At 44.1% G+C, this 26,702-nt stretch overlaps 1 protein-coding gene across 3 annotated transcripts in view; it reads left to right on the forward strand.

Moving 5' to 3' along the window:
- The first annotated feature begins 1,365 nt into the window (after positions 1-1,365).
- CADM1 (cell adhesion molecule 1) overlaps positions 1,366-26,702 on the forward strand; it is a 334,752-nt gene continuing 309,415 nt past the window's right edge. For all 3 annotated transcript variants that reach the window (XM_074977194.1, XM_074977195.1, XM_074977196.1), the window contains exon 1: positions 1,366-1,520. In XM_074977194.1, coding sequence (XP_074833295.1) covers positions 1,409-1,520 — 112 coding nt within the window. In that variant the 5' untranslated portion in view covers positions 1,366-1,408. The remainder of the gene's footprint in view (positions 1,521-26,702) is intronic.

A 26,702-nucleotide genomic window follows, 5' to 3' on the forward strand; every position in this document is an offset into this window, starting at 1 on the left:
CAGCAACTGTGTGCTCTAGACTCACCTGTACCATGCTCCCTATGTTCCTAGGCCAGCCCCACCCCCAAAAACTGCACTCTGCTCTGCTGTGCAGTGCAGCAGCTGGCCAAGTCCTGGGTGCAGAACCGGCAGCAGGGGCACCCTTGCCAAGTGCTGCTGCAATTTGTGCAGCACCACCACTTGTGCAGGACCAGCCTCGTGTTTTAAAAAAAAATCACACCATTCCTGCTGTTTGAAGGTGTAGGATACCATAGTGAAGCTAAAACAACCCGTGCTTCTGTGGAACCATGTAGACAACAGTAATGGATGAGCATAAGCTGTCATCTGCATCTGACGAAATGGGTCTTTGCCCAGGGTAGCTTATGCTCATATCATTGCTAGGCTATAATGTGCTCTAGGCCCCCCTCCTTGCTTGGGCAGACTGAGATTAACAAGGCTACCCCTCAGCTAGGGAAGCTAAAAGCTGCAGCTGTACCTGGGGATGGCGGTCTGTGGCCTACACACCCGGCAGGGGCCTAGTTTACGAAAGTTTCTCTGGGGCTTGAGTGCAGCCCCTAAAGCTTAGTCCTATGGCGCAGGAGGGGATTGGGAAAAGCAGCAGCTCCTGGCAGGGGCAAGATGACTGGAGAGAAGGGTAGTGGTCTGGTGGAGCTGGAAGAGGGGGGCTGGAAAGAAGGAGAGGGGGGCAGGTTCGTGCAGGGAAAAGCAGGGGCCTGTGCAAGGAAGTGGGGTGGTGGCTCCGGCCAGGAGGAAGAAAGTGACTGGGGAGGGATGGGGGGTGGGTGCCCGGAGACGAGTGTGAGCGGCACGAGGGTGAACAGAGGGGGATGAGGGGACAGGCGCGGGGGGGGGGCAAAGGGAGGAGGGGGATGAGGACACAGGCGTGGAGGGGGGAAGGGAGGAGGGGGATGAGGACACAGGCGAGGAGGGGGATGAGGACACAGGTTTGCGGGGGGGTCAAAGGGAGGAGGGGGATGAGGACACAGGTTTGCGGGGGGGGGCAAAGGGAGGAGGGGGATGAGGACACAGGTTTGCGGGGGGGTCAAAGGGAGGAGGGGGATGAGGACACAGGTTTGCGGGGGTGCACTGGTGGACCTCATAGGGCCTGGGGCCGCAGTCAGCGGCGGCGCAGGAGCGGCCGCAGGTGCTAGGGGCGAGGGCAGGAACGTGGTTGCGGGGAGGCCGGAGCTCGCTCACGCCCCACTGCGCTCTAGGCAGCAGCTGAGATTTTGCTCCCGGTCCCTTATCGCGGGGCGGGGCCTGGGCTGGGAGCGACGGCTGGCAGGCGGGGAAAGGGGCGGAGCAGCGGGCTCCGCCCCGCCCCCGCTGTGACGCAGCCGCATCTCATTAGCGGGCGCTCGGTCGCGAGGTGCGGGCGGTGCTGGCAGAGCGAAGCAGGTGCCCGGACATGGCGAGTCGGACCGAGCCCAGCAGCTGCTCCGGGCGCGGCGGCGGCGGGGCCCCCGGCATCCTCCCGCTCCCGCTGCTGCTGCTCGCCGCCGCCGCGCTCGTCCCCAGAGGTAGGGGGGCTCCAGCCTCGCGCGCCGGGTGGCAGCTCCCCCAGCCCCCCCAAACTCCCTTCCCTTGCTGCACCCCGGCTCCCTGCGCCCCCTCCCGCTATGGGTCCCCCGTGCGCCGTTTCTCCCGGGGCCCTGTGCTCCGCGCCCTCACGGGGGGCCCCCTGCTCCGTCTCCCGCCGTGGGTCCCGGCGGTACCTTCTCTGCTGCACCCCCTTGTTCTCGTGCGCGTCCCCCCTGCAGGGTCCTTCCCTCGCCTGCCCGCGCCTTCTCCTCGCCCGGCTCTGCCAAGTTGGCCCCGGGGTTTGCCTCCGGCTCTGGCCGCGGGAGCCGCCGAGCCAGGGTCCCCTTCTCCGGCCGAGCCGCCGGCGGCTGTGCGCATCGAGCAGCTCAGCCCGGGCGGGTGTTTTGAACCCAGCCCCTTGCGCTGGCTCCGGGGATCCCTGGCAGAGGCTCCTGGCGCGGGGGGAGGACCCGTTCAGCCCGTGCTGGCGCCGGTTTCCGCGCCCCGCTCCCAGCCCTGGTGCAGGGGGCTGCTCGGGCTTGTCAATAGAGGGGGGATTGTGTGTCCGTTGCAAACCCGTTTCTCTCCCAACAGCAGCGCCCGTGAGTATTGGCAGGGTTGGAAATGAAGAGGGCAGTGTTTGCTTTCGGTAACAAAAGGGAGAGGGAGACATCGCTTCCCCGCCAGGCCACTCTTTGCACGGCTTCGGATCGTGCTCTTTGCCGATTCCTTGTCCACCCCCCACTCCCCCAACCCAACACATGCCTGGCTCGGTCCAGCGCAGACCTCTCCTGTGCAGGGAGCTCATGGGAGCAGTTGCAAAAGCAGCAACAAGTAGCAGGAAAGTGGATGTGGGGGGAAACCCGCCATATCACTCAGAAAGAAGGCTGAGCTGTACTGTGGCCTGAAGGTTATTCTTTGGCAGCTCTGAAAGTCTTCTCGTGTCTGTTTCTCTCTCGCTCTCCAACGCTGTGGTTTTTTACCAGTTATTTTCACAATTATGTAAATAGCATGCGGCTGAGTAAATCCTAATGTGCTAGGTCAGGCCCTTTAGAAGATTATTCCATGCAAAGCATTTTTTAAAAGTGCTCCATTTCCTCCGAGCCATTTATTTTATAGACTAAGTGTGTACCGGGTGCATAAAATGGGATTTTTGGTCTCATTTTTCTTCTGCTGAAAGCTTTGTGCGTCTCACTAAATCTTTAATTTATGGGTTGGTAGATAAATTGATTTGGCAAACCTGCATTTGTTCGAAGTTCCTTCTTTGCGATGTCCAAGTTTTGATCATCTTAATAAAATATTCCTGAAAGAGCGTCTTTGGATGACTGCATTGTGAAAGACCCTGTATCATTAAGACGTGTGTGCATATGAGGATTTCGAACTGGTGCATAATAGAGAGAACAATAGACAGCTGCGTCCAGTCTCTTTAATAGCCAATTTCCTTCAGACCAAGCAGGAGAAATATGCGCTTGGTTTTGGAGAATCGAGTAATGGGTTACATGTGAGTGTTGAGCCTACCTGTTGAGTGAATGGGGAAAGTGGTAATTGCTTTATTTACAAATATGTTGCTGTATGAGATTGCTGCCCTTAAAAGGAATATATGGGGACTAGTGAAGAAGCAATTGTGGGCTCGACAGTGCATGTCAAAGCTACATGAAAATTCTGTTACTGGTTACCATGGAAGCAGCTTCTTGCTCTTGTGTATCTTCTGGGTCTGGCTGGTGAACAAGTCGCGTTCGTATGTTTAAAAAAAAAAAGTGGTTTCTGTGTGATTTTTTTTCTTTTCTCTAATTCTTGGTTCATGTCAATGCAAGTGCTATTAACTTAGATAGCTGTGAGCCGTATCTTGCAGGCAGGCAGCTTCATAAAGGATACCCAGATGATGAAGCAGGAAGCCAGAAAGTCAGTAGTGAAGCATCAAAAACCTGTTGGTATTGAGGTGCAACTTACGTGCTTCCATTTTCTTCCTTTTGTGGTGAATGGGAGCCCTGTTAAAAGGAGTTCTTCAGTGTAACCTAAGATGCCTTTCATCAGGACTAGGTGCTTTTCCCATGGTGATTGTTTTGGGTTAAATCAAAGGGATGTTAACTTAATCCTGCTAAAGTGGGATATCCAGTCCTTTCTTGTTCTAGCTCTATAAAATTCCTCCCCTGGCTTGACAGCAAAACTATGCAACTTAACTTGAAGCTACAGCGGAATCTCAGCAGACAGTTTTGGGGGACATTTAAGGCAGCTGCTGCAGTGAAGTGCCGGGGTTTTTTGGAGAGGCTTGACAAGGTTGTATTCTGGGCTTTGCCTTCTACAAAGTGGAGCCTGGCTATTGTTGCTTTTCTTCTGCATTGAACTGAATAGCCACAGGAGGGACTTGCTCTTGCGTCTGGCTTTGATAAAATATCCCTCATTAATGCCACTTTATATTTACAGTGTGTCGTTGGAGACGCACAAGGCTTCATTCACTGACTTGTGTGACAAGGGGAGCTTGCGTTATTTGACTAGGACATTTTGGAGGAACAAGAGTGCCATTGAGTGATCTTTTGAATTTAACTAATACCAGGGGGGGAGGGGGGGAAGGGAGTATAAAAGAGCAGGCAGTTCTCTAGAACAAAGAACTTTATTCATATGTATGTTGTACATGTTTTCCCCAGTGGCCCTCTTGGTGGGAGGGGGGCAGGGTTTGCGGGGGTTGGGGAGACGGGTGTCACTTTCAGTTCATTATTCTGACTGGGTGTACCTTCTTTTATCGAGGAATGCCCTCCATAGTAGGTCTGCCAGCCTGTCCTGCATGAGTACTAGTTAGGACAATGGCTGTTATCTTGTGAATGTGTCATTTTAAAACTTCTCATTTTGAAGGAAGTGCTAATTTGTGTTCCAGCCCTCTTTCCAGCTATGAAATACCTGAGCTGCAAGTGCCTGCTTTTTGGGAATGGGGTAAAGGTAGGGAATGTGTCATTGGTTGAAAGCTTTTTTTGTTTTTGTTTTTATTTTAAGGATAGGAAAACAGAGATAACGTTTTGGCTTGGCTCTGGTCAGTATGCAGAGGCAGACACTCAATGTGTTTAAATGCTCAGAGTTTTATGCAATTACTGCGCCATGTTCATGGTTCTTAGGGCATTTTACTGCCAGATGAATTTTTTTTTTTTGTTCTTTTCAAAAGCGACGTTTTAAAATGGGCTCTGGTTTTATGGGGTCATGGAGTTTGCTTGTGCTCCTCCTTGTACATGCTGGATTTTAGCTTCACACGCAATGAATTGTTCAGTTGTTAGCCTTGGAGAATTGGCTCACTTAAAATACTCAAGGTAAAATGAAACCGCTTTGATAACGTGGCTATGAATACACGGTATCTCATTCCTCCTTTCTGTATTTCAAACTCTTAATGCCTCATCTCCTGCTTAGAATCACCATTTAAAAAAAATGTATTAAACAAAAGGCTTGTACCATGCTACTATATGGTAAGCCTAGTAAATGGAGCCCAGCTAATAGACGTAATAACTCTGAATTAAAATGCAGCAGTAATTGAAAAGCAGCGAAAATGAGGGCTCTGAATGCTGCAGTTTTTCACATCAGTTAAAAGGGATGTGACTGACCTGTACAGTGGGCATTATTCGGTGACAGATTGGAGAGCTCCACGCAGTGGTAGCTATGGCAGATTTGCTACTTGGAGCCAGAGAGTCATCAATCTTCACTACAAGTTTGATTATCTGAGGCAAGGGGTAAACCACCCCGGAAGTGTTTCCCTCCCACCTCCCCTTTGTGCCTTTTAAAGCTATTCATATGCAGTAATGAAGTTTCAGTTCTAGAAAAATTCACGCTGTGGAAGTACCCACTTTGTAACGATTTGCACAGCTTCCTGTACCTTCCTGTCTCCTAGCTCGAGGGTAAAATAGGTTCCTTCTGCAGTGCGGGGCAAGGTATGGTACCGTGATGTTTCTGTGTCTTGCTGTCTGGGTGGAATCCTCTAACTGGAGTGTGTTGTAATGGCTGTGCTGAAAATGAGTCAAGCATGGTAATTGGTGTGGGCTAGGTAGTGTAAAGCCTTGGTATAAAATCGTGGGATGCCATGACTAATCTTTCTTCAGCACCTTTCATCTGATGGTCTCAGTGCTTTACATGTGAGTGAAGCTTCAGCCTCTCTCTCAAATAGGAAGACTACAGAAATGACTTCAGCCAGCCCAGAACTGCAGTCAGCTGTGTAACCAGTGCACAGCAGCATTACAGACCTCTCCCACTATTGTACTGGAGGAATATAGACAGGCAGACTACAACTGCCCACACTGGACTCTTGTCACCATACTCAGGGCTGACAGGTTGAGTGAATGAGGTAATTTCTTCTCTTTGTGAAAGAGATGAGCTTTCACCAATAGAAGCTGCTCCGGTTAAAGAGACAATCTCACCCACCTCATGTCTCTAATGGCTTGGGACTGATACAGCTACAACCACGCTGCAAACCAAGGTGAACTGTCCTGCTTGTAAGAGAAGGCAGTTGGGTATCTAATGACAAGAAGGGTCAGCATGTAAGTTTCACATCTTAGCCAGGGTAGATAAGCCCTGGAAGCGAGGGACCAGCAAAAAGAGCTGCTCACATGTCAGTGATCTGACCTAAGTGCTCAACAATCCCAGTGAGAATGTGGGGGAAGCAGACTCTTGTGCATATGCAAGCAGGGGCTGGAGAAAGTGGTGTGTGGGGGCGGGTTACTACCAACTGTGTTCAGTGGGACTGAGCTGAGCACATGGCATGAAAAAAATATGTGAAGAGTTTCTGGTTCTGCTTGATATTCAAGCGCTTGCATGATATTGCAGAGGAGAGGCTGGGAAAGGAAACTACGGCGTTGGTTATGATATGTGCTTATTCAAGGAGGTTGAGCGCTAGTTGTTGTCAGCATGACAATATGGTTTAGGACCCTAATGGCCAATGAGATTACGATGAGCTCTTCTGAAGGCTAGGACAAATATCGCTGGTCATCTAAGCTTCATGTATACAAGTTATGGCCAGATGGGGATAGCCAGTAGCAATTTCATCTCGCTAATTAGTTTCAGATTAAATGACCACTGGAACAACTGAGTAGCCTATGGAGAGCCCTTGTGGCTGCTTTCGTTTTGTTTTGCGAAGGCTGTTTTGCCCATAAGTCAGAGCACAGATGTGTTCCTTTCTTAAGCAGCAGTGTCCATCCGTTTCTGAGGTGTCGATCTTTTTTCTGCTTTTGTTTGTTTGTGTGTGTGTGTGTTTGTTTTTGCTTGTGTAATTAAAGAAACACCTTACACCAAACAACTGACTTTTACAAAGAAAAAAAAAAGATGGATGTTTCCTTTGGGCCACGCGAGACCTGTGAGCAGGGTACGTAGGGGCAGCAGTATGCCGACAGTCTCTACCTTATTGCTTGATTAGTGCTATATCTAAACATAGATCAGACCTTTTGTGACTGAGACCATATTGAACAGAATCTATTTATGTTTAGACCAGTCAGGCTGGTGCTTCATGTTGTTTAAATGCTCTTACCAGCCTGTTTAGTTGCTTAAAATGGTTTTTATACTACCTTTCTGGTCGGATAATGTGTATGTGCATCGCTCTGGTTAGAATGTTTGGCAAAGATCAGTGCAGATCCTGGTAATTTACCTTTTTAAAGTTCCCTTAAAATTATTTGGATAAATCTTATGTTTTGAGCTAAATAGGCAAGAAAGTTCCCAGGTGTTCCAGAAGTCACTTTCTCTCGCGGTATCCAAAAGTTAAGCAACTCTTTTTTTTTTTTTCTTCCCTGGAGATATGATCTTACCAGACTTAAAAGGCATCATAAGTGAAAGTGGACTGCAAATTTAAAGCTTTCACTCTGGTTGGTTTCTAGCCACACAAGTAAACATTTTGTGTAGTGGTTTAGGGATACAAGCAAAGTTGGACATGTAATCTGTGTCTTTTCTGGGTAACTGGACATTACATGGAAAATGCTGTAGTTATTTCCTTTTTGGGCATTGTGTACAATTCTGAAGTGTTGCAAAACCACCAGCACTGAATAAACAGCCTTTTTGTTCAGAAACCTGCAATAAAAGAGAGAGAATCCATATTGGGAATGTTGCAATTACAAGTAGTACTTACTTGTTTAAATTTCATCTAGCTCTGAGCTCTAAAAAAGTAACTGCTTTAATGGCATGCTCTAGCCAACAGCTGCTATTGTGGCTAATAGGAGGTTCCATTGCAGAACTTGCTTTGATAGTCTTCCAGTGCCGGCTCAGAGGCTTTGGTGCAGCTGGCTTCAGACTTCTGTCAGAAGAGTGGGGAGAATAAGGCTGTGTGTGCGAGAGAGAGTTTTGACACACCAGCTGGTTTTGCTTGGATATGAAGCATTATGAGATCTTGGTCACAAGTTGACAATTGAAGTAGGCCGAGTTTCTGAGAGGCACAGATGGGTGTTGGCCATCCTGACGATATTCTGGTGGAGCCAAGTCAGCCTGAGTTAATCTGGTTAATATTTGGGGGGCTGTCCCTAAATCTGATGGTCCAGTTTGAATTTATCAGTCATAGTAGCCAGGCTTGGCTGAGCTGGGGGAATGCACTAACTAGAAGCTGCAAGTGGATATGGTAGGCCCCATTCTGATAGTTGGATACACTTGTGGGTTGAGCTCACATGGACCCCGTGAATTAATTTGCGTGTGCTCGTTGAAGGTGAGGAACTCCTTCCTGCTCATGTAAGGTCTGTTATATTTGCTGGGCTGGCTTGCTGTGCTGCATTTTCTCTCTTTTTTTAGCAAATTGTTTAGTGGGTAGCTGAAAGTGAGCGCCATTCCTAATTTTAAGAGGAGTGAATAAGTCACATGGCAGGGCATGGGGGCTTTTCCAGTAAATTAGACGACTTGAGTTACTCACTCGTCTATCTTTAAACTCCTGCTGTGGACTCAGTGGAGCCGGCTTTGGGAGCCCAAACTCCACCTTTCACTCAGCTGCAGATGTATGAGGATTTGGTTTGAGTTGGGGGACCACAGCATTTTGGTAATTCTGATAATATGTAGACCGAGCCTGTTATATTGGGACAACTAACCCAAGTAGTAGTACACAAGCCAGAATACCTGGACCAGCCCTTATTGTGCACGAGCAGCTAATTATTTCAATTCTGTAATAAAAATTGTAATTTGACTAAAACTTTAGTGAAGAAAGTTGACTGAGAATATTGAATTCTCAAGATAAACTTGTCAACAGCAAAGCCAGTCTTCTCCATTTTAAGAGCTCAAAACTGAGGTACAAAATACCATCTTTACACTCGTGCACAATAAGAATGAAGAAATAGCGCATTGTTTAAGTGTTGGAAGCTTAATTGCACGAGCTTGTTGACTGACTGGAAACTCTGTTGCTTTTATATGACTAAGCAGTAGCTGCTTAAATGCCTGTTTTCTGGACTGAAGCCATCCAGATGAGTGTAACCCAAGTGCCATGTTTGGACATGCTGTTAGTTCTGTGTTTAAAGCCCTTAAACATTTGTAATAATTCGAGACATGCCCCCTTTACTGTGCTGCAGTAATACTAGCAGCATACTGCTAATCAACTTTCTCGGGCTTTTGGCATGGGATCAGTGGAAATGGCATTTGTGAGCCACCAGTTGTTTTATCATTCTAACGTATACTTTTCTGAATTTTTTTCCCCTTACGCGATACAAGATCTGTTTCCAATCCGTGTCTTCCATTGGTGCCAGTGGAAGTCAAGTGGATATGGGGAGGGGAAGGCGACCCATAGCTGCGCATGATAGAAAACGCTTTCTCCATTCCCAAAGAGACCATTTACATGCAAATAATTCAGTTGAGAATATACAGTTCTAGATTACCAGTTTGCTTCCTCTTCAGAGTGAAGAGACCACATAGCTTCTATTTATTTTTCTGAAATCTTGGACTGAACAATAGCAAGTTTAAAGCCAGAAAAGAGCAGTTTAAGTTAACACTATTACTGAAATGGTTATCTCTGAACAGGTTCAGGGGCAGATGACAGTGAATTTTCCTCTTTTGTTCCTTTCGTGTGAGGGCACAGCATCTTGGCGACAAGAGGAACCTCTTTGACCTGTCGGTTTGGCAACCTCATGAATACCAGCAGATGCCATTTAATGTGCTTTAGGAAGATGGAAAAACGTCACCAACTTTCAGTGGAGAGAGCTGGGCACCATCTTGTCTAGTGTGTGTGCTTTATTTTTTTCTTCTAAGGTTCAATACAGCATGATTTTTACTCAGTACTATACGTTGGCGGTGAACTGAACTTCTACATCTCCTCGTATTTTCTTACCCTCTTTCAGATGTCTTTTCTAGTATCGGCAGTGGTAGCGACTGACAAGTCTCTAATTTCATTCATAGAAGAAATCTGTAATTAATTTTAGTTATCAAAGTTAGGAGAGAAGATTGACCTGTCCCACTGCAAAGTCAGGAGCTCTTCCTTTGGATTAAAACTTGGTGTCCACTAGGGTCAAAATATGCCCCCTTATGTAATGGGGGACTGACCTCCCTTTCCAGGAATGAGCTAAATCCAAGTTACAAAGGGCTGTAACGTGTTTTCCTTATTGTTAACCATGCTTGTTCAGAGATTACTGGGGTTGTGTCCTGACAGGTATCTTGCTCCTCCAAATGACAACTGTTTGTGTGTGTGCATCCCCCCCCTTCCGTGCGCAACCCATTTCTGTGCAGGTAGCCTGCACGCTAGACCCCTGCATCTGACGAAGTGGGTCTTGGTCCACAAAAGCTTACGCTCATACGTTTCTCTTAGCCTATAAGGTGCCACAGGACCCCTTGTTGCTTTTGCAGATCCAGACTAAAACGACTACCGCTCTGATATGTGACACCAGACCCCCAAGAGACTGTCCTGCACAAGGACCGCAAAATCAGATCACGAGCCCACACCAAGTACGGTGCAACACAAAGCAGAGTAGAGCCAGGTTTACACTAGACGGAAAAGTTGCACTAAGAGATGCAATTCAAGCTTAAATCGTAGAGCTGGAATCGATGTATCCTAGATGGTTTTTTTTCCCGCCTTTGGATCTCAAACTCTCCTGTCCTCCCTTACTCCTTGTGAGAGTGACTGCCAGGGCTGACTGTAGAGGCCTGATGGTTTGAATTAGTGCATTCCCACGAGGCATGCAAGATTAACCCTGAAGGAGTCCATCTTCCCGGAAGCGTCAACATAACTTAAGAGGTATGAGTCAGTCGGTACGTGTGCTCCCTGACAATGGACTCGGCTCAGTCAGTGGGGGAGATTGACTTGCAGGCCAACATTTGCTTTTGACAGGGTCTGCCTATTTTTCAGTGTATAACCCTTGCTGACTTTGGTTCAGGCCTTAAATTGCATTTCAGCCTCTTTGTTCTATGTCATACCCCAGGCCAAATATTTCCTCTTTAAGAATTTCTGAAAAGGTGGAACTGGAATACATAAGCTATTACCCCAGTTGCCCCAAACACAAGTTGTTGTTTGTGTAAATTGCTCTTGCTTGCCTTCTGTGTTGTCTTGTCTCTCCACAGCTTGGCTGCGAGGGACCCATGAGTATTGCTTGTCCTTTAACTATGGAGGTTAATTCTCAACTACTTTACCATCCAGACAATGCTAAATTAACTTCTGACTCTCAGCTGTTTTTACTGGACGTCCGGAGCAAGGCATCATTTCCTGAGCTTGCCTCAGGAATGGGGAAGAGATGACGCTTGCATTAGCTGCAGAAACTGCTTTTTGGTCTCCACTTCTTCATCTCCTGTTCTCTGTGGATTGCAGCATAGCCAGATTGTTCATGGATAAGTACCGTATTTCAGGGTAAGATATCGGTAAAGCCTTGCACAGATTCAAAAGTGGTATCTGCGGCCACAAAAATCACAGAATCGTAGAACACTAGAACTGGAAGGGACCTCAGGAGGTCATCAGGTTCAGCTCCCTGCCCTCGCAGCAGGACCAAGCACTGTCTAGACCCTCCTCAATAGGGAGGAGTCTCTCTAACCTGCTCTTAAAAATCTCCAGTGATGGAGATTACACAACCTCCCCAGGTAATTTATTCCAGTGTTTAACTACCCTGACAGTAAGGAAGTTTTTACTCATGTCCAGCTTAAACCTCCTTTGCTGCATTGTAAGCACAGTGCTCCTTGTCCTATCCTCAGAGGCCAAGGAGAACAATTTTTCTCCCTTCACCTTGTCACCCTCTGGAAGGTACTTGAAAACAGCTATCATTTCCCCTCCAAGTCTTCTCTTTTCTAAACTAAACAAGCCGAGTTCTTTCGGTCTTCCCTCATAGCTCATGTTCTCTCGAACTTTAATCATTCTTGTTGCTCTTCTCTGGACCGTCTCCAATTTCGCCGCATCTTTCTTGAAAGGTAATGCCCAGAACTGGACGCGGTACTCCAAGGCAATGTCTAAACTACAGAGATCTCTCGAAAGATATCTTCTGAAAGAACTTCCTTTGAAAGAGTGCATCCACATACAAAAAAGTAGATCAAAAGAGGGATCTTCTCTTTCAAAAGAGCATCCACACGGTCCTTGCTCTTCCGAAACAACGGGCCAGGGATCAAAAAATCAGACGCCAAGAGGATTGTTCTTTTCTAAAGAAGGGCCCTGTGGAGTGTCTACGTACGTTTTCTTTTGAAAGAAGCTTCCGAAAGGAAGCGTTGTTTCTAAAATGGGAGTGGAAGCGTGCTTTCTACGTGTGAGCTAGGGGTCGAAAGCCTTCTTTGCCTGCCGCCTGAGCCCTCGAAATGCCATCTCTACCAGGTATCCATTGCGCATGTGTTCTCAATAGAAGCGTGATTGCAGTAAGAAAAGGTTCAGTGTCGGATGACCGCTCCCCTCCTCGTTCAGTAATTAGAAATACATCTGTCTTAGAGCATCAAAAGATAGATCAGGGTAGTAGAATCAAGCGACAGATGTGGCTTGTTGCTGCTTTACTGCTTTTTTTAAAATCAGGCTTCCAAGCAGCGTTCCTCCTAGGAAAATATGTCCTTAAAATATCTGGGGTGTTAATCTCTAAAATTGGAGTTATTGCTAAATAAGATTTCACTACAATTAGGCCAGAAAGTAAATTGCCTTCAATCTCCTGTTAAATAGAACCGATTTACTTCACTTTAGCTAGGAGGTGAATAAATTAAAGTAGAGGTGAAATGAATGACTTTTTTCCGCTTTAATCCATATGCTAGGCATAGGTGGGGAGTTTGTACCTAATGCTCAGTGCAGAGGTAGAAGCTGCACTAGACACCCTTTATTGCTGTAATCCTTTTCTTAAATGCATTTTGTGACATTGATGTATCTGTGACCTTGAAAAGGCATGTGGCTTTTAAAAAAGCTATTTTTTCCCCCAGCTGCCATAATATATCACGGGATAACTTTTGGGCAACAGTCACACTTCAGCCATAAACAGTAGCTAGAATTATGTGACTGAGTTGAATTGGCGAGGGAAAAGCTAGTAGTTCTTGTTATTTATAGCTTATTCACAAATATTGTCTCCTTTACATGAACTTCCATTTGTTTGACCTTCGATTATGTCTGTTGAGGCCACATAGATTGTCAGCACAGTTTTCTTTGCGATGTTCCATAGCATCAAAACATTCAACGTCTTGTCAGTGTTTCCCTTGCAGCTGTAAAACCGTCTTCGGTTGTATTTGTTTAAGCATTATGTATAGATTAGCTCAATTGGTTGAAATTTTCAGAAGAATGACCAATGCTTTTATTTTCATGAAGCGTAAAGCGATGCCTACTGATATTTTGTGATGGATGTTGCACATGGTACTGTTTGCATTTGGGAATGCTGCTTTGTGAGAGGGGTATTTAAACAATATTGTTGCGATGGTGAGGCTTTAAGGAAGCATTTCTTTCACAGGATGCTGCTAATAAGCCAGTGAAGACCTGACGTTGAAGTCGGACAAATCTCGCTTCTTGAGTAAAATCATTGTACGTTATAGTAGAGGATATCCCATTTATGCATTGTGTCAGTGAAAAGGCTAGTCAGCCAAGTCTAACTGGATTCATTACAGTTAACCTCTAAAATATCCCTGCTTAAAGAATGGCTGTTACAGCTTCTTTTCTCTCATTTAGTATTGTGAGTTTTCAAATGGAAAACAAGCTGTGATTCTTCAGTTCATCCACTTCTGCAATCCTTCTGCAGCAATATTGTAACTCTCTGACATCTAATTGATCATATAAGTGTGGCTGTGGTGGCAAAATGCTCGGAGGACCAGCTGGAGGAGTGTGTGAGGTCATTAAAGCGCCCTGCCCTCCAAAAAAAAATGTTGGTTTTAAAAAAAGACCACACGTGTAAGTTTGAGAAGGTGGGAGAAGAAATGGCTTGTAGTATGCAAGCTATTTCTAAACAGAACATATTTCAATTTTGAAAGGTGTCAGCAACTCTTTAAAACATTCAGGCCCACATCCCTCTACCTGTCTTAATGGAGAAGCAGGGGTAACCTTCATAGTAATTTATTCATGTTGCTTCATCCTGAGTGCTGCCATTCTGTATTTCTGCTTTCTGAATGTGGTGTAGAATGTTTAGGGTTACAAAACTAAGCTGATCCAAAAGCATCAGAACCATTAATGCCTCTTCATTGAACGTCAGCTTTATCAAACTTCAGTGTTCTTATGGAGCAGGTAGTTTAGAATAATTAGGAGTAAGCACTTTTTTGGAAGGGTGAGGGGCCGGGGAAGACCCCAAAACAAAAACTAATTACTATAGGAAGTGCTTTTACAATAACAGTGGGAATCTAGGTCAGCCTGTTAGCAACTGCAGTTCTTTAGGAAGATTACTTTTTGTCACCCTAGTTTTTCATGTGATATGTAGAGCCCAGAGAAAGGGTATCTGGTTCTTAGTGAATATAAGCCGTCAGGGGGCCTAGAATTCATTTGCTAATTGTGTCCGTCCGTCCTAATATGGCACTCCTGCTGACATGTCGTTGTCATTTCTTGAACTCTGCAACATCTGCAAAAGGTCACATTAGTAGAGGATGGTGCCTTTCTTGAATGTGCCGGGTGTCAGAGAACAGAATGTGCCGACTCCAAGTTTGAAGCTTCCCTTCTACATATTAGGTGATAAAACTCACTACTCGACTGTATTAATGCCAGCGTTTATCTCCGATTAGGTAGAAATATGGTAGAGTTCATGCAACTCCTTTTATTGTGATCTGAAAAAACCCTCTGAAGGTGGTGCATTATCTTATTGCTTACTCGCTCCTACTTTATGACTTACTAAACTTCAGAAATCTCTTAATAAGGAAATTAACTTCATTTGAAAAATTTGTCCCTTTTGACCTCAGTGTTCTAATAGCTCACCCAGTTGTCAGATTAATCACTTTTGCCTAGTCCTTAAGAAGCTATATCTCTAAGTTTGTGATTACAAAATTGCTGTCTCATGCCAATATACATGAGCTTTCCCTCTCCGATGTTCCCTTTCTGATGCTAAAAGTGAGTGAAATGTGAAAGAAACATTACTCATTTTAAACACTCTTTTTCTGCCAGGTTAATATGACCCTGAAGCTGAGCCTCATGAGCGCTGTCCACAGTAACTGCTTTTAAGTTGATTTAAAGTTCTTAAATACTCTGAATTGCTTCACATAATCTTTTAAACAGGATGTACCGATTTCATGCATTTTTTTAAATCCAAAACTGTCTGTTGCTGTTTCAGCTGACTGTAAGGAGTGGGTAGGTGATTGTTTGTTTGTTTTTGTTAGTTCTGGAGCGGGGTATAAAATTGGCAATGGATGGAAAAGGCAGAATAATATCCACTGTTTTTATTTTTTTGTGCTGGTACTTGCTGGTTTTGAGTACTGGCCCCTCAGCAGCCCCAGCCACAGGATTGCCTGGTGGGTGGGGGTGCAGAGCTGGGTGAGTATTGGCTCCTATTTTTTTTGTTTTTGTTTTGAAGCGGTTTCATTATTGCTGCCCAGAAATATAAGTTGAGCTAAACAAAAGGGAGGATTTATAGCAGAACTAATGCTGTTTCTTTTTGATTGTTCCCCCAGAGAGCTCCGAGTGCAAAATAAATCTCTCAGCCACGCCCTCCTTTTTAGGAAATGAAGTCTGATTACATATGTTAACCCACTCAGAGGCATGTACAGTACCACACTATTTTAGCCGCATGTGCCATGTTACATGCGGCCGCCTTTCTCTGGGTTTGGCAACTAGGTAGTATTCTGTGGGTAGAAGCCATATAGGTTATGGGTGTGATTCCTGTGTGAAGAGGAGACAGGCTTGCATGGTTTGCTTCCTTTTGACGCTCTGAAGTTTATCGGAAGGGGGAATTTAACCATTTTCTTCTCCCCTCTCTTCCAAAGGTCAGGATGTCTGAAAGGGGTGTAGGTATTCTAGACACCTTTGATAACACGCTAAGGGAAAGAAGAGAGAGAGGTGTGTATGGAGTTGCGTGCTAGCTCGAATGTGTTGAGGATCTCGGCTGAAATTTATCTCGGGCCTCAAATTAAACGGCGTTCCTTCAGTTAATCATTCGGGTATGTGTGTCAACCGCACAGTTAAGCACAAATGTCAGTGCTTAAGGGCTGGAAGAGCAGGAGTGTTGCAGATATGGAATATGAAGCACATGGGGGAGAGCTGCCTAGGAAGACTCGCCTAGCGATTGCAGACTACTACTGTTTCTATACATGAAGTGTTTTAAAAGGTAACCTGGCTTCTGGTGGTAATTGCAGCACTGCTGCCATAACAAAGGTTGCATTCTGGAACAGAATTAAAGACGAACATAAATTTTCTGTTTTTATTCCTACGCACGGGTGGCCTTCCAGTCTGAAGTTTTACACAGTTTTTATGCCCTTGGAATTTTGTGTCGTGGGGTGTTTTTTACTACTATTATTTTGGATTCTTCTCATAAACTTTGAATAGGAAACGTTTTTTGAAATATTTCTCGGGCCAAAGTACATTGAAATTTTTTTTTGCTAACTCTGTCTTTTTAAAATAATGTTCTGTAACTGTTACTCATTGGAAGATGTTAATTCATGGGTAGATCAAGCACAATGGGGTAATTCTTTCTACCTGCCAGGATAATTCCAGTTGAGTTTGCTTACTGGGATGGTTTGTAATGGCACTGTGCTTATGGTGGTTGGGAGGATTCGGCTTTGTTACTTGTACTGTTCAGCGTGAAATAGTGCCCTACTCACTTTGTTTGGGAAGCTCAGCCTTTAAAGTTGAAATGCACAATACTGTATTTTAAGAGTGCCTTCCCTCTGGGTGAAGAGGGTGGGGACCGTGTGTAGGTTGAGCAGAGGGGCTTTGTCTGAAGCTAAGAGCCCTGGCCTGGTGCCAGAAACAGTAGCAATGCCGTCTTTAGGGAGTGACAGGTTGCATCTCTGAAATATCTGGTACTCTGGTCCGTCGGCATTCGTGGTCCTGCAGGGGTTAGCTGGGAGTTGGACTAGAACCTCTACTGGGCTGGGGAGTGGTGGCCTCGCATTGGCTGGGTAGCTTGGGTCACAGGGGCCACCTGCAGCAGGGCTGGGACCCTGGGCTGCCTGTGGCAGGGTTCGGCTGCTAGCTGGGGCCGGAGGTAGAGCCAGCAGCAGGCTGAGGGGCCAGCAGCAGGGGTCGGATTCTGGTCTGGCAAATTATCTCATTCGGTGCTAGTCTGGTCCCAAGGGTGCTGGACCAGGGAGGTCCCACCTGTATCTTCTCACCCATCCAGGTAGAGATTTCAAATTAGGAGCTGCCTTGATTGCTTTGGTTTTATCCGTAATCCGGGCCTGTTGCAGGAAGAAGGACTCGGTGGTTCTTGTGTTGCAGGTGTCTGGTTGGACACTGCTGTAGGCCTTGCAGCGACAGAGTTGTTCAGTTGATGGTTTTGCCTGGCTCCTTAATTTGATATTGGGGATTTGTAGGTGAGCTTCAAGGTGTGCTTAGACTATCAGGTTGTCCTAAGTATTGGATGACAGCCCTCTGTCGTTGCATGTTGTGAAGGTCCAAATAACCAAAATGAAAGAAATTTAGGATCCAGAGTCACCAACAATAATAAATGTCAATCTTGCAGTCAAATAAATAGTACCTTATATTTGGTGTACTGATCCTTTTTTATGACTGGACATTTAAAACAAGGCATGGGACTCTTCCCCCGCCCACCGCCCCACGAAGCTCAGGGAAGACTGCCCCAGCATATAAGGGTGAGATACACAAATGAAGAGAAATGTTGTTTCAGCGTGCAGCATTTGAGAAGCCAATTTTTTTGCACCACTGCCTCTGGACTTAGGTGCTGAAGGCTGTCCAATCTTTCATCTTCCACCAGCCCAAAAATTCATTGAGCAAAGAAAGCCTTTAGGACATTTTCAAACACAACTGTTGTTTCTAACCACATTTCTTCACACATATCCAAGGCACTGGTCTTAGTTGAAGATGTAAGTCCAATATAACTTTTGAGGTTTTAATAAATGTCTTGGGTTTTTTTTAGGTGTGTGCAAAAAAGTTATTAAAGAAATCGGTTTTTTTCCAAGTTTGTTGAGTAGAAAACTGGCAAAGAAATAACTTACCTAAACCTTGGAAATGTCACATGAGAATAAACTTGCCCCAGGGTAATTTTTGCCAGTTTATTAAGCTATCAAAAATGGATTTTAGTACAAATAATGTCTGTGGTGTCTTGTTATTTCAGATCAGTTCGCAGCCTTTCTGGAATTAAAGGTGCTGCATCGAGAGTAGACAGCACTGTTGAGATATTGACGCAGCTCATCTATTTTTCAGAAAAAGACATGGGTGTTCTGGAATGGCAGCTGTAGCTGGTAAAACCTGCAGCGCATAAGGTGCTGCTTGCACAGCTTAAAAGAGTGGTAAGAGTAGACCTTTGTGATGTTTTGATCTTGCAGGTCAGTGCACATTTCATGAGTCGTTCGTGTTGACTACCCTCTGTTCCCTTTATGGATTGATTTTAACCATTTCACATCAGCATGCAATCTGTTTTTATTTATTCACCACCCGCTGCTTTGTAGGCTAAGTCCTTTGGTGTATCTCGCATTCATTTGTCCGGATTATCAGCATGTGAAGGAAAACTGGCTTGTATTTACATGATTTAGTTGTAAATATGGTGAGCGTGTTGATGGATATTGTTGTCACAAGTGCTTACAGCTTGTGGGCTGATTGCTGAATTTCTTATGTTTTAAAATCTGTGCAGGCTATGCATGCTAGTAGGTTCCCAAGGGAACTAGAACACTGAGCTTCTGGCTTGCATGTAGAAATGAAATCCAAAGTGTTCTTATATTGCATTGATATATTTATCAGGAAAATCATCACTGCAGGGCCACTCGATTCAGGCATTTTTGAGATAGGAGTTGGAGCAAGTTCTTCCCTTTTTTTTAAAATGGTATTCATTCCATTCTGTTTAGGCATCAGTCATCACTTCACAACATTTTCTAGGAAATACCCCTCTGCGTGCAAGGCATGGTCTTGCATAATTTGAGTGTTGGTGTTCACCTAGAAGGGTAGATGGTATCTTGCAAAGCAGTACAAGACCAAGGTTGGGAGAAGATTTTGGGTTCTTTTTGTTCCAGGCCAGCAAAACAGGGAAGTGTAGGGCATTGGCTTGATTTCTATGTGAAAGAGCATGGGGAGTGAAAATAAGTTGACTGTATTGCCAAAGTGTATTCCATTAATTTCATGCTGCCTTAGTGTGCTTCACTAAGCCCGTTAACCCCCCAGGGCAGTGTTGGACCCATTTACAGGTCATCATCATTTTCAATGGCTCATTGAAATACAGCAAGTGAAGTGGTTTCCTAGTGAAGCTAGTGCACACTTGGCTGGTGGCAGATCTGGAAACTGGACCCATGACAGAGAGGATTCCGATTCGGTTGCGAAGTGACTTGCGTATGGGGCTCTAGGGAACTGCAAGGTCCCCTGCTTCCCATGAGGGTTGGGACCTTCTGGTAAACTCCAAAGCTGGGTGCCTGGAACTCCAGATCCAACCAGCAGGGAGGGCCCCCAAGGTTATTTGGTGCTGTGCAGCTGCCCCACTGTTGATAGTGATCCCCATTTTTGTTGAGCTTTTTTTTTTTTTTAGCGAAACTCAGCGACAGATCACAGCTTCCCTGAATTTTTTGTCATCGCTCATGACTGGTCGGTGTTTTTTTTTTTTTTTTAACTAAAGATATCTGACAAAAATCTTAGCCTTACATCTCTTAGCTCTGACAGCCCTAGGATATGAGAGGTACTGGAGTGAAAAAATGTTGTAAAGTAGAACAACTGTACTCCTCAGAATGGTGTGACAGAAGTGTGTTAGAATACGATTGGCCTGCAGTGTGTTGTAGGCAAGGCCTTAGAAAATGTTCATTCGCCATTGGGGAAAGGGAAGAAGAAGGAAGATAATAAGTGAGGATTGAAGGCATATGTGCAAAATAGGCCTTATAGAGTCTCAGATGCAGATGGATTACATAGGGAACTTGACATCTTGTTTAAAAACAAATCATTCATTATGTAGCAGTGAATAATCAAGCATTACATCTTCATCTCTGGAGATCGCTTTTTTTGGTTGGGATTTTGATAGTTCGGTAATTAAAAGCTGAAAGCTGTAACACTGTCTACATGTTGATCGATTGATAATTAAAAAGTTGATGATGGAATGGTATTTCATGTGACTACTTGGTTTATGATCAAATTTCCTCAGCCTGTTGAAATTTGTCATTTAACTTGGCACTTTATTTTATTCCGTATTCATGAACTATTGTATTTGATTTTTATAACTAACACGATCGCAATTTGCATATTGCAATTTGAGATTCTAATGGATCACATGATGCTAATATAATCTGAAAGGTTTGTGTGTGTTTTTTTTTAAAAACTTTCTGCCAAAATGCATTTTTCCAGAATATTAAAAAGTTCTTTCTCTGGGCACCATATAATTTTTGACAGTTGACTGTATGAATTTGTTTCCGGCTTAATCAGAAGGAACGTAAGACAAAATGCTGGAGGCAGCTTGGGGCATGATGCTTGAGTTCAGGTTCAATCCCTGGAGTAGTCATTGCACGTTCATATTGAGCTTTTATTCTAAATCGAGTATAAAGTACTAATTCGGACAAATGATACAAGTGCTCAGGGCAGTACGTTGCCAAAACATTTGCAAAATGGACACACACTGTTTTGCCCAGAGTGACAGCAGCAGCTGAGATGTGGGGGGAAGCAAACTCAGGTCAGTGCTGTGTTAAAATATACTACTAAATAACAATATTTTTTTTTCTTCTGCATGGGAAAGTTGCAAGGCTGTATAAAGTTAATATTCACCGTAAACTTTTGAAAGAACAACCTACCGTTTATTCAGTGTTAGAAACATTTCAGACATACGAACAGTCCCATTTCCAGGATGTTTAATTCTGCGGTTGTACTGTGTCCTGTCTAGAGCAGATGCATAGCCCACATAGGGGCGCGGTCATGTAAGGGGTGTGTGTGCGTGCGTGTATTATGCTTGGAGAATGAATGCAAAACGTAATATGAAACAAAATAACGAATCTGATCTTTTTTGACCTATTCTTGGTACAAATAAATTCGACAGACTTTAAAACATAACGCTCCATTTAGAATTTGGAGTACACCAAATTGTAAGCCCTTTGCTTTGGAGCCTTCAGACTTCTGATTTATATACACTCCCAGAATGCTTAATGGCACCAATTCAGGCCTACTTGTCATAGATGCTGTACAGAATACTAGTAAAGGAAGCGCCCCTGCCCTAGTAGCTTGCTTAATGAAAGGATGCAGAAGGTGCAGTGAAGGGAGAAGAGCCTGGGGGAACCAAGTGTTAGTTATCCAGTTATGTTGTTGTAGATTGCCTGCCCACACGGTGTAGTTAACCTCTTGTCAAATGATCCACTAGCTTTGTTCTGGAGGCAATATAACATCAGCAATTTTAAAGACAGATAAAAGGAGCTTTCCTGAGTTGCTTGCAGGATGATGAAAGGACAGTATGCAAAAGTAAGAGTGTTGGTGGGAGAAGAGACTAAAAGTTAGGGTTAGTTGTGGTGGGCTTAGCATGGCTAGAACCCAGCTAGGCAAGACAACGATAAATTGCATTGCCATGACTTCTCACTGGCGCGATAGGTGCTTGTTCAGTCACATGAAGGAAACTCTGTAAAATCTGAGACTAACAAAACTATGAGGTGATGAGCTTTTGTGGGACTGTCCCACAAGCTCATCACCTAATAATAAATTATTTTGTTAGTCCTGTAGCATGTTAAAGATTGCTTTTCTGTTTTCTGAAGATGCAGACTAACACAGCTACCTCTCTGTGTCTGGAGAATCTGTTAAAGAAAGCAGCTTTTTGCCATTTAGACATACATAACTGGTGATAAATGCCGGCAACAACAGCAGAGCCAAAAGGTCTGATAGGTTGGGACGGGCTAATCTTGGAGGGTCTGTAGAGATAATAAGAAGCTTGCCTGGATTCTTTTCTGATGTTTGCACAGGGTATCTAAAGGCTCACAGGGCTGTCATATAAGAACAAATGATTTTGAGGTTAGAAGAAGGATGATAGCTTTCAATTAGCATCTTGGGCTGGAGGCCAGGCTGGCTTCCCTGGCCAAGAATGGATGTGCGCTAAAACCTGTAGCTGTAATTCTGTGAATTCGGGGCCCATCTGCTTCCTTGAAGACAATGGTGGGGACAGTGAGAGGGACTTGTAATGCGTGTCTCCATTGGGGATGTGAATTCTCTCCTGTGAACAAACCGGGTGGAGCTGGCATCTTCCCCATGGAGCCAAGGAACTCTGTGGATTTCAAATGCTCTTTGGTGAATTGCGGATTAGTGAAGACGAATGCCTAGTAGGAACTCTTTTAAAGGTACATTTTACACCCAAAGGGAAAATAAGTTTCGCCTTTTACCTATTATCGTGGCTACCATCCTCTGTCTTTTTTGTTTTGTTTTTGGTGTATGGTGAATTTTGAAAATATCGCTTTAAGGGCAGAAGATTTCTCATGTGATTGATGACAGCATTGGCATGGAAGAATGGGGGAAGTTTTCAGTTAGCATGTTGGATTTTTGTCCTCCCCAAATTATAGAAAAAGAGTTGAATTTAGCTAAGCAATAAGTGGGAGAACTTGTTTGTTTTTATTAGTGTATATTGAGTTGGTAGTTCCATGTCTTGTGCTCATGTATTTTTAGAGGAGATGTCACAAATGTATATCCATACACCTCTGATAATATATGTTAGCTTTGGTCTCATGTAGTAAAAGAGGAAGCAGCATCGGTGAGGCTGAAGTTGGAAATTCTGCTGAGGAAAGTAATGCTCTCCAGGTAATAGTCACAGAGAGAGAGAGCTGTGTTAGTCTGTATTCTATCAAAACAAAAATGCAGTCGTGTAGCACTTAAAAGACGAAGAAAATTAATTTATTAGGTGATGAGCTTTTGTGGGACAGACCCTTTTTTACATACTTGGATGTTTTATCTAACTCTTAACTTTCCCACCCCACACCCCCCTCCGCCGTCCCTCTGCTCTTCTGATTTGCCAACCCTGATAACAATTTTTGGACCTCCTGTGCTTTATATTTTGTGTCTGTTCTGCTAAGGCTATGATCTGAAGAAGTGGGCCTGTCCCATGAAAGCTCATCGCTTAATGAATCATTTTGTTAGTCTTTACAGTGCTACATGACTGCTTTCTCCAGGTAATATCTCTGCATATCATGAAGGTGCTCATCAGAGAAGACTTTCGACCCATTTACTCATAATATGAAAGCACTTATTTTTTTTTCTGCTGTAGCGATGTATAACCAAGACATGAAAATTAGAAATACTCAGAGGGTCTTACGTGGCAGACTCTGGAGAGAAGATGATGTTAAACAGAGGAATTTTGTCAAACTGGTTTGTGGAAGGGAGAAGTGTATAGGAAGTTGATGTATTTAAAAGTACAGCACAGCTGTGTGGCAGGAAAACTATGCACTCCATAGAAATACTGAAGAAAGGACAGCATGCCCTATTTTAGCAGCTTTTATATTGACATTCAGTCAATATTTGTGCCTTTTGAATTTCCTAGGGGCAAGAAGTAATGAACTTCAAAGGGCTACGGTGCTTTTTCCAGTGGAAGGAATGTTGAAGTTATCCTGGAAATATTACTTAGCTCTGTAGAACAGTTGAAACCTCAGGGGAAACCTCTTGGGTATAGGGAACAGAGCATATTTGGTGAGAAGCTTTTTCCGCTCTAAGACCTCTAACTTGAGATGAGAATGAGGCCCAAGCCCGTTGCTTTTCAGGGCATGACAGCAGACTCAGGTGCATCCCCCTCAAAAGATAAGTAATTAAATAAAATAAGATTTCGGCCTAGAATTAGAGCTAAAAACCGTGGGGATTTGGTCCTTCAGCCATCTATCTGCGTTCTCTCACAATGCAAATATATATAATCAAGGTGACTTGACTTGGGTTCTGCGTACCTTAATAGTGGGCACAATGAAAATGCTGAGAGCTGTGTAAACCTATTTTACTTTTGCTGCGTCAGTATTTGGTTTGGGAAGAGGCAGGCGTGTCGCTTAACGTTTGAGCTGACAACTGCTCATCACGCGCCTCAGAATGGGGGTGTGTTAGATCTAGTCATTTAAAAAACTGTTGCAGAGGCTTCACCCACTCCTTGTCTTATGTGAACAACTTTGAAGTGATGGGGTAGAAGTACCACAGCAGATAAAATATCTCATATGAAATGCTAATAAATTTAGCTGTGTTCTGCTGCTGAGAAATGCTCTGAAAAGCCATTGGCTTAAAATTCATGGTACCCTTAGATTATTGTTGCTGTGTGACAGCTGCTTCCAGTAATTTGTTTTTATAGGGCAGTTTGTAGTAAATGAATGACATGTTGAATATCTTATTGGGATTTTAGGTTATCTAAAGAATAGTTTCTGGCTTACTAATTGGTAGATAATGGTGAGTACATTGATGTTGACATGTGCAAATGGATTTAAAATGACTTTGAAGTGAGCTTCATTATAAGATGCTCTAATTCACAGTCAACAGGAAATGTTAACTAGTATGTCCATAGTTGGTTTCACAGATCAGAGTGAGGCATCAAAAGAGCCACATCTACTCTGCCTTTTTTTATTTCAAAGAATCTCTTTTGAAAAGATTATGCAAATGAAGTGTGATATGTAAATCAGCACTCGATTTGCATTTTTGATTTCCTTGACGTGAATTCCTCTTTCGAAAAAGGAATGCAAATTTAGACGTAGCCGGTGTGGTTAGTGAGGCTTATTGTCTGGGTAGTTTGATATTTTTTGTGAGCCTCTCTGAAGGAGGCAGGGAGGAGAATCTTGTTTAAAACATCCTCCTGGTCACACCTCTCTACTTATTCTGAAGAATTTGAAGGTTCAGTGCTCTACTGTGCAATGTTCTGCTGAGATATGATGCATTGATTCTGTAACTGCGTTTTTTTTTTTTTTTTTTTTTTTTGCAAGTAAAGTGCGCTGTTTAGGCATTTGAAAGTGCTTTGCAAAGATGGCTTTGTTTTCTCTAATCTTACAAATGGATTCGTGGAGGCACAAAAGGCGAGTGGGCCAAAGTAGACCTGAGGAAGAGATGTGTATAAACTCAAAAGCTTGTCTTTCACCAACAGACATTGACCCACTAAAAGATACTGGGTTACCCACCTTGTCTTTCTGTTACCAACCCACTGAAACAACATAGCAGAGTGGAGTAAAACTAAAAACTCCTTATTTCATCTGTTTCAGGGGCCGTTAGATGGGTATTATAATTGACTATATCCAGTTAGAATGTCAAAAAAAAAATAGACATAAGCAGAAGAAGAATTCTCGGATAAAATTTTTGCTCAGGTTACCAAGACCCACACCTTTGTATCAATAAGCTTGTGTCACGCTCGGTGTTCATGTCTTCAGGCATGACTTGGCTGAAAAATGGCTTTGGGTAGTGTGCTCAAAACTGGAGAGAGATGGTAAGGACTCATAATACTGAAAATAATGATGTAGCAAGTGAGGTGGAATTCTACCTTCTGCAACCCAGACTAGTAAGGGAAGCATTTGAGTTGTTCGAAGAAACCACCCATCTTTGGAGCCTCAAATCTTCCTTCTGTATGTTGCCAGGTGGGGGTAAGATTAAATTCTTCGAGCATGCTGTAGTCTTTCCTGTGTAATACATTTTCTAATGTCAGTTTTTGTATTCTGACTCGTTGGCCCATTGCTTGGGAAGTCGAGCTCATGCTGTCGCACACCGACTAACCCATCTGAGTTTTGACATCCTGATGCGTTCTCCCCAATAGTTAAATATTGGAACACCCTGGCTCTGTGCCCCGGTTCCATGTTGTCTGGATGAATGTACAGCAGTCAAGTTGGACTTGGTGCTGAAGGATCCCCAGGCCTTGTATTCCTCCATGTTGCCTGAGCTGAACGCTATCCAGCGTAGATTTTTCTCCTGCAAATGGAGTGGCAGTTTTGTATCTAAAATTAACCTTCAGTGCAGTTTAACCAAGGTAGTGATGTCTTCTTGGTCAGTGACAACTTTCAAATGAAAATAGGATGCTTTTTTCTGGAAAATGCTCCATAGAAATTTATTTTGGGGAAGCTTTATAGTGTGTATTTCACAGGAGGTCAGACAAAATGATCACGGGGTCTTGGAACCCTGGCCGCTGAAACCGCTGGCTGCAGTAACATTGGTGGCGGTACCTCTCCACCACTCCCATAAATGTGAATTGTGCTGTGCATATGGCAATTTGGCCTGCTGTTGACCCCCTTTGATGTTAGGGAAAGGGGGCTTGGTTCAAATTCAGCAAATGAAGGGAGAATGCTTGATGGAATGACTAACATCTGAAATATGCTTTATGCTGCATAAATCCATTATGTGGGTTAATTTAATGTTTTCTCTAAAGATTGAGGAGACTGAAGGGTAACAAGCGGTCTTTTCCCAGAGATTTGTGAATGGGTTTGTATTTCTATTTATAAATATATACATTCACCTTAAACTAAACACTTGCTTTTCCCTTTCTCATTCCATGCTGCTATGCTTCTGGTCCACTTCCTATCTTACATTACGGCTCTTTTGCCAGCTTGAGAATTGTTTTGTTCAATTAAATAAGACTAATGTGTTAAATATTTAACACTGCTAATTGATTCCTTGTTCAGGAAAAGCAAACAGCCACAGATTGCCTGGCGCTCTGGTCAGCATTCTTTAAATCATTGAGACAGCAGGAGGACCGTACTGTAGACAATTCATCCCCTGTCAGGAGGGTGGGGGCATAGACTCAGCTTTTCTACACCATAGCATAAGGACAAGCAAACAGCCAGACTGAGTCAGGCCAAATGACAATCTAGGG

This window comes from Carettochelys insculpta, chromosome 25 (assembly GCF_033958435.1).
Source record: "Carettochelys insculpta isolate YL-2023 chromosome 25, ASM3395843v1, whole genome shotgun sequence".
NCBI lineage: Eukaryota > Metazoa > Chordata > Testudines > Carettochelyidae > Carettochelys > Carettochelys insculpta.